Raw genomic sequence first — 8,955 nt, 5'->3', positions numbered from 1 at the left:
AAGTTTAACTCCACCTTCTCGGAAACGCTAGACACAGTTGCTTCTCTGCGCTTTAAGTTTAAAAACGGCAACCCGACACTGTGGTATAATGAACACACTCAGGTATTTCGTACAGCATGGAAGTACAGCAAGGTGGCTGTTATAAGGCCCCTTGTCAAATAACCCCAACTCAACATAGACTCAAAAATTATGCCGGCATTAAGGGAATAGCTTTGAAATGGTTTAGATCTTATTTATCTGATTGTTTTCAATATGTAGCAATTAACTATTTGGGGTCAAGCAAATCGCACGTCCAGTACAGTGTACAACAGGGCTCAGTCTTAGGGCCTATGCTCTTCGCATTATTCATCCTACCTCTAGGAGATATAATAAAGTGACACGGAGTGAGCTTTAACTGTTATGCTGATGATACACATCCTTTTTATTTCCTAGAAGCCTCATGAAACACATCAATTCCCTCAAATAATTGAATGCATAGTCTATATAAAAACTGAATGAGTAACAGTTTTTTATTACTGTACTTGGACAAAACAGAAGTGTTACTTATTGGACCGAAAACCACCATCGTAACAACCAAGAATACTGCTTAACTATTGACGGATGTTCCATAAAACCCTCATCGTCAGCAAAGAATCTTGGCGTATAATGGTCATTTGAGAACCATGTTGACAACACCTGTAAAATCAAGTTTTTCCATCTTAAAAATAAATCTAAACTACGTCATATGCTGTCACCATCAGATGCCGAGAAGTTAATTCATGCCTTTATGACATCAAGACTAGATTACTGTAATGCACTATTAGGTGGTTGCCCTGCAAGCGTATTCCAAAACCTCCAACTGGTCCAAAATGAGTTTTCACACGTACAAAAAAGTATGAGCATATTAGCCCGGTTCTGTCAACCTTGCACTGATTACCTATAAAACATCGCATTAACTTTAAAATCTTACTTACTGCCTATAAAGCCCTACATGGTTTTGCTCCTCACTACTTGAGTGAACTTTTCTTGTATTACAGTCCTTCACATGCACAATGCCTCTCAGGCGTCCAGTCAGTTGGTAATACTTAGAATTTCAAAATCAAGTGGAGGCGACAGATCCTTTTCCTATCTAACGCCTAAACTTTGGAACAGTCTTCCCTGCACTGTCATGGAGGCAGACACACTCTGTCAGTTTAAATCTAGACTAAAGACGCATCTTTTTAATCTTGCATACACTACAGTACCATAATATAAATACTCCAAAGGTTTAGGCTGCACTAGTTAGATCAACCGGAACCAGGAACACTTCCAATAACAACTGATGTATTTGTTGCATCAAAGAGTGCAACAGAACTCTACTCTCAGCCAGTCTTGTCTCATCGTTCCAAGGTTACCAGAGCGGGCAGGACGCAGTCCATGCCCAGACCTGACAAAAGCTGTGATGATAAAGCTGGATAAAGAAGGACGTGGCAACTTGACACGTCTTTACTACAAAATTTCAGCTGCTATTAGATTATTAATGATAATCTTAAATCTAACATTTATTTAAATTTTTTGCTTTGTTATGCAAGCACTTGTGCAGAGGCTGCAGCTTTTTGCCAGAGAGGAACTGGAATCCCCTGGTTAGACCTGGTTTCACAGGGTTTTTTTTCTACAATGGAGTTTTGGGTTCCTCGCCACCGTTTGCATACTGTTTTGCACTGTTTGCATGGCCGGGGGGGGGGGGGGGGGGGCTGCTACAATTTTAAAGTTTTATTTAATTTACACTGCATGTAGGAATTTATAATCTGTTAAATATTTGAGCTGTGTTTCTCTCTCCTTATCTTGGATGTGTGGTTCTTGGTGATGGCCCCTGTGCGTGTCTGTGTGTGTTGGTGCGTGTATGTGTGTGTGTGTGTGTGTGTGTGTGTCTGTCAGTGTGTGTGTCTGTGTTGTGTGGAGTGTTTTGTGTGTGGATGTGTTTGAATCTGTGTGTCTGTCTTCTGTGATTTCACCTTTTTAGTTTTTTCTTGTATAATCTTATAGTCAATATGTTTTCTTGTACAGCTGCTTCGTAACAATGAAAATTGTAAAAAGAACTATATAAATAAAGCTGACTTGACTTGACTTGAGAAAAGATACGATTTTGTAAAATAGAATGGGAATCCCAAATCAGGTTAAGATTTGCATCTGTAATTCAAAATTTTGAAAATCCTAATTAAACGTAACATATCTTAAGTTAAGACCTAAGATCAGAAACTTTCTGTAATACTCTGTTCTCCACCTAAATAAATATTTTGAGGTAATTATTTTTATTATAATACCATTAAACAGTTTAATAAAAGTAATAAGTACATTTTTAAATGTTGAGTATGAAATTAAAGAAATAATCAGAAAAACAATTGACTTTTTGTATAGATTATTATGTAATTATTTTTATTAAAACAAGTTTTCCATATAGGTAAATATAATACCTATATTCTGTAGCATACAAGTTAATTTGATTTAATGGAAATGTGAAGTGGCAGCCTCACATCTCTGCAAAGGCTTTCGAGTGACAGTTTAAATTTGCGGCTTCTCCAACTTTTTACTGCAAAAAGGAAAAAATGTAATCACTGTCATGTGTCATTATCATCTCTCACAAAGTCAAGACTCCACATCAGGTGAAATTATATCAAAATACCATCTCAAGGCCATGGGTAGATCTTTATTCCATAACATGTGATTCACATTTTCACCAAGATCAGTTAAAATAAACGTTTTGCTCAAAATTGACCCACAAGTGTTGAAATTTCTGTTTGTGTTTACGTCTGAGGACAACAGGAGCATCAGCTCTGAGCGAGTGGATCTACGTGTGAACCCCACTGCGAAGCGACCGGCACATTTTCATGGAAAGCTTGTCTTTTAAGCCTGCAGGTTTTCAATGTGCTCATTTACACATCAAAACAGTGCAGAAAAGGGATAGTTCTCTGGAGGGCAGGGGAGGGTGGAGGGGGTGGATGAGCGTAATGAGGGCTTCTTTTATTCTCTTTGCTCTCCCTCGCTCTCTTTCTTCTTTCCTGAGGGGTGGGTGGATGGTTGTGGACTGATAAGCATGGCTGGGGTTCGGGTGGAGGTGGGGTAAACATCTCATAAAGATCCTCTTTTAATCAAACACATGACCGGACAGGGGGTCTCACACTCGGCTGGACGGACGGGAAGAGGGAGCTTACCGACCCCCATCCCACCACATACGGCAACCCTAGAAGGTGAGAATTAAAGGAACAGTTCGCCCCAAAATTTAAAGTCTGTCATCATTTACATAAAATAAGTCTAAAAAATATATGTTTGGTGTTCAAATAGTAAACATGTCTTAAAAACTTATTTGGCTTAAGAAAGCACAAGTTTAATATTCAAACTAATATTATGACCGAATGAGCAAAATGTAGAGCAAAAGACAAAAGTTATAACTTACAAAATTATCCACCAAAAATGACATTCATCGTGAGTAATTCCTTCCTTATGTGAGTAACTTCCTTACACTGCAGAAAACTACATTCATACTAAGCATTTTTGTTTTATAAGAGAAGATGCTTAAAAAACTGCCGATGGGATAAGAAATATAAACTTAAATTTAGTTAACTTTTTTATTAAGTATATAATCTTTCTCACCCCATTGGCAATTTTGCTTGTTTTGAACATAAATTTTCCTAATTCATCTTAGGTCACTTTTCTGGTCAAGAAAATGTATCTTGATTTAAAATATTTGTAATATAAAACAATACAAAAAATGCTTAGTAAGAATGTTGTTTTTTGCCGTGTAGGTAGTAAATTAACCTTTATTTGTTAAGTAGGTTTTGCCATCATTAAAAATCTTGGGACTCACAGTATGTGTTTATTTGAAGAGTGTGCGTGAGAAGTGAATGAAATGTATGTAAACTACAATGCATGTGCTGCTCCAGCGTTGATCTCACGTTTGTGGTTGGACAGGTGCCTTCATATGTAAGCATCTGGCCCTGAGTCACTTCAACTGAGGCTCATGGATGCACGCACGCACGAACGTGCACACACACAAGGTGCAGTTTACTGACACTGTGATCGAGGTAAAGCCCGCCTGCAGAGAGGCAACCTGAGCTGAAAAATACCAAAACACGCAGTCATGAAAAACACTAGCAGAGCTCAGCGGCCCACTCTGAAAGCAGTGACTGCTAAAAGAACGCGTGTAGTGCCAAAGCTTTCTCAGAGGAGATACTTCACTACCTGCGTAGTGTACCACGTGTATATTAACAACAAAACTATGTGACCCGTATAAACGATGGTGACAAAAGTCATATTACAGACTGCATAAGGAAAATGCTTTTTTAGTAGTCCCATATATTGTTATACCTGAAATGGAAACCAATATCAGACTAATGGCTAGTTCACCATTATGGCCTATCTGCTTGAGGGCTGCACCACAGACATATTAAATATTTATGCATGTAATGCACAAACGCACGCCTGCTGGTTCGGCATATGTGTTGATTCACTAATACGTCTTTTTGAAGCCAATGAATGACTAAACCATGCACCAGTAAGAAAATGAGCAGAAACAGACATGCAATGGTTTATGAATGAATCATCAAACCTAGATCTGCAAGTTACAAACAGCAGGGGGGGTTGAGTGAAGAAAACACATTCAATCAGCTATCGTAGCCCTACATGCTCCGGATCAAGCGTCGGAGGAAAGTGCCTTTATTTGCATGAGTGGCTGACATCAAAGGAGCGCAGGGGGAAGAGAGAAGCGACACGCAACAATAGGAGAATCTGGATGTGTGTGCGCGTGCAGTGTGCCTCATTAATTAAATATAATTCCAGAACAACCTTTACGTTTAAAGGTGATGATGTGAACGTTCGCAAAGAGAAACCCTGCCTTCTGTCTGTCACTGCTCAACAATTCCCTTTGAGGATGAAGGGGAGAAAATCACCAGGGACTTCTGTTCTGGCGAAGGAGATCGCGCCTAAAGCGCGCGTCTGTCATGCTGGGGTGAATTAAAGAGAAAGCAGAGTAAATGCTTGGTTGAGAACATGATGCATTATAAACATTGTTTCTAAAGCTGAAAAAAGCCCCGCCTGACAAGCTTAATCCCCATGATCCAAGATTAATCACAACTTTTGCCCAAATAGTCCCTAGAAACAGACAACAGAGATTTATTTCTGTCAGGGTCGCACAAAGCCTCATAAGCGTAGCCCCATAAAGTGTTATTCGGGGTAGCCCGGTCTATCGAGGAGCAATTTGCATTTGAATCGGGGCAAGCTTTCAGATGCAAACGTAGCTTTCTTCATCAAAATATTTGCATTGCTTTGACGCATCTAGTTCCAGTGCATGCGAAAAGTCTCACCAAGGCGTTTCTTTTTAACTTCTCTGAATAAAACCTAAAGCTGTCAACAAGTGCTGGCATTCAATTCAAATAATAGTGTTATAGTGTAGCAATGGCACAACAAAATAGCATCTTTTCTACTAACACCAAGGGTTGTAGGAGAAAGGAGAGCTTAAATGAGCAATTCACACTTTTTTCCAACTACTGTGAAGGATCAACTTCAGACAACTGTTGAAAATATATAACATTTATTTTCTTCTCCAAAAGGCACTTTTTAACAGACTGAACCATCTTGTGAGAAACAAAGACTCGACAAAATTAAATATATATACAATAAATAGTCCTGAAAATGTAACAATTATGCAGAAGGAAACGTGTGAATTTCTCCATGCAATAGTGATTGGCTTTGCAGATTATCTATAACGGTTAAGGGTGTGAGTACTTCCGATTTTTTCCTTTTCTACAATGAAATAATTCTCATATTAAATAAAAAGTCTGTTGTTTAGTGAGAAGCTGCAATGCTGGGTTTTCAGTTTATTTCCATCGCTTCACAGCACTCAAATGTGCCTTTCATGAAGTCCAATACACAGAGAAATGCCTGCGTTCTGCCTCTTAACATTACAAAACAGATCAGTCCACGGTCTGTGTTTATTCCAGGCTGTGCTCATACATGCGTAGGACTGTCTGAGTAGGGATCAGTTTTAGACATGTGCAGTATGACGGCAGGGGCTTTGTAGTGACAGTGACCGGTGCTGCAATTCCCACTGCAGTGTTTCCTGCAAGTCCTGTCTGTCAACTTCCTGCTGCACAATCCCTGCCAAGTCTGCAACGTCTTAGAGCTCCAGACCCACACGCCGCTGGTGATTCCCACCACCAGTGACATGAAGATCTTCAGCATGAACACAGCCACTGTGGGCACCGAAGACTCCAGGGAGCAGTCATCGTTTCTACGATCTGGGAATGTGGTGCACTTGCTCTGCAGCCCTCTGAATTTCCAGTAGTCCATGTTGAGTCGCTCGTAGAAATAGCATATGATGACACACGTGGCAGGGACCGTGTAGAGGATGGAGTAGATGCCGATTTTCACCATCAGCTTTTCTAACTTCTCTGTGTTGGTGCCTTCGGTTTTCATCACTTTTCTTATGTGGAAGAGTGCCACAAAGCCGGTTAAGATGAAAGACGTTCCGATGACGAGGTAGCAGGAGAGAGGTACGAGGACAAAGCCGGTAAGCGCCCCCACGTCCATACTGCCCACGTAGCAGAGTCCGGTGAGCTCATCGCCTGCAACTTTTCGCATAGTGAGGATAACTATGGTCTTCAGGGCGGGTATGCCCCACGCGGCCATGTGGAAGTAACTGCTGTGCGATTCGATAGCCTCATGACCCCATTTCTTACCTGCGGCCAGAAACCAGGTGATAGTGAGGATTACCCACCAGATGGAGCTTGCCATGCCAAAATAGTAGAGTATGAGGAAGACTATGGTACAACCTGTACTCTCCAAGCCCTCCTGGATGATGTACAGCTCCCCGTTCTCACGATCGCACGCAATGTTCTCCGCCCCAGCCACGGAACGAATGATAAAGGCGACCGAGTAAACGTTATAGCACATGGAGAGGAAGATGATGGGCCGCTCTGGATACTGAAAGCGGTGAGGGTCGAGAAGGAAGGTGAGGACTGTGAAAGCCGTGGAAACAAAGCACAAAGTTGACCAAACCGCCATCCAAATGAATGCAAAGTCCTTATCCTGTCTGGACCAGAACACGTCCACTGCAGAGGAGCAGCGTGGAGCGCACGACTCACTTTTTTCCACGTACTGGAACTTTTCTGGGTTCTCACAAACTCCCACGCTGCCCCCAGGGCGACCGTTCCCAGCGCCAGAGTGCCTGGATCTGGGCGGCACTGGCAGCATACCTTCTCCTTTCTTGGTCTCGGTTTTGGTATCGTTTTCAGGAGCCTCCATGCACAGAGCGTTGGGGTCATTTCTGGTGGGCAGTTTAGAGCAGTCCAAAGAATCCGGCCAAGCGTAATTAAACTTCTCCATTATGGGTGAGCACTTCTGACGGGCTTGCTCGCACATTGGACGGCAAGCGGGAATGGATGTGGACACTTGGTCAGTGCACATGGGGGCAAAAAGAGAGCAGAGGAAAAATCTCAAGTGCACGTCACAGCCGTACTCCACCAGCGGGGCAAATTCATTGAGTTTTATAGCAGCTTCCCTCTGACTGTCATGGTCCATGAAGTTGGGCATCCGTGTGAGGTTGTACCCAATGCCTTGGCACATGGGGATGGCGATAGGCTCACATTTAGCCGGTCTCCCTCTCTCCAAATCATAAGAGCTGATTTCTAGGCTGTAGGCAGCAATGACCAGCTGACACCATAGAGAAATTAAAATTTGAAGAGGTCCCATGCTGGATGTTCAGTCCCCCTTTTTGAACGAGGTATAACACTTTTCTGGCATAGAGTCCGAAGTGGTGATATTTTGGCTTTATAGGTGAATGTATAGTCCCATATAGACTGCCTACATTAACAGTCCTTCGGCATTCAGTTAAAAACGCAAAAATGAATATCCCTCCGAACGAAACCTATTTGAAAAAATATCCCTTTAAAAAAAAAAGTCTTCACATCGTATAAAAAAGGATGCTCAATATCCAGGTCCGTCATATACTTTCATGAAAAACGCGCGTGCACTGCAGTCCCAATGAAAATAAGTGATATTTCACGTCGGTTAACGTAGCGTTAGCAAACATAACGGCATCAGGAGAAGTTTAACAGGACAAACAACAAATCTGTCCTTGACTTCGCTTATCTCCAACTCGTTCGCGGCATACAGTCCGTGCAGACGCGTGCTGTGTGTTTTCACTCTTCACTGGCGCACACTGAACTTTCGCTCTCCTGCTCTCTCAATGCACTCTAATGTGAGGGCGGGGCTTCACGACGCTCTCCTGTGATCACGCCCAAACACTACAGAACAGCGACCGACGTCAAGATCAGTCTCCGCCTACTTACAACTGCAAATACATTGCGTATAGTTGTAACTCCGCCCACTTACAACCGAGTTAAACACTTCTGTTTGCTTTAATTATCGTTATTTTACGAAACGTAAGTGTTGAGCGGATGAAAGTGATGAGGGATCACCTTCCCCTTCCCTCAAAATGAATGCTTTACCACAGTAAGCCTAATGCTAATCAGAAGCGTGGTCACTTTAACTGCTTTAAAAATAAAAAGGTACAAAACGGCAAATTAGGCTAATGAAAAATCATCATATATTAATATAGTTTCTCATTTGAAGAATATTCGTATTTGTTATTGTATTATTGTGAGATTTAACATCTAACTGAAGTATGTATTATAATCTCGTGGAAATGTCATTGTCATTTTTCAGTAGCATTCCAATGCAAACTATCTGTTGGTTTGTTTTAGCAGGCATTAAACACATTTATCACATTCCCTACAACTTTGTATAAATACAGTGGTTATAAAAAAATCCTTGCATTTGAGATTTCAACCGCAGATTTAGTGGTAAAATCATAAAAGGCCAATGCTGATATAAAATGTCCCCAACGGCACAGCTAATACAAGTGGCAAATTTAAGTGCAATGGAATTCGTTAAAATAGCCAGTGTGACACTCAACACCTCAGGATATTACAGTCAAGGAGA

The 8,955-nt window shown here is 41.5% G+C and overlaps 1 protein-coding gene across 1 annotated transcript; it reads right to left on the bottom strand.

Moving 5' to 3' along the window:
- Positions 1-5,536: 5,536 nt before the first annotated feature.
- On the bottom strand, positions 5,537-8,169 carry fzd9b (frizzled class receptor 9b). The gene has a single exon (XM_079465357.1). It carries the CDS (start codon positions 7,702-7,704, stop codon positions 5,962-5,964), a length of 1,743 nt encoding a protein of 580 aa, XP_079321483.1. The 5' UTR covers positions 7,705-8,169; the 3' UTR covers positions 5,537-5,961.
- Between the last annotated feature and the right edge of the window lie 786 nt (positions 8,170-8,955).

The sequence above is a fragment of the Barbatula barbatula genome (genome assembly GCF_947034865.1).
Source record: "Barbatula barbatula genome assembly, chromosome: 10".
NCBI lineage: Eukaryota > Metazoa > Chordata > Actinopteri > Cypriniformes > Nemacheilidae > Barbatula > Barbatula barbatula.
The sequence above is the reverse complement of the archived record's forward strand: the minus strand, read 5'-3'. Positions and strand labels throughout refer to the sequence as shown.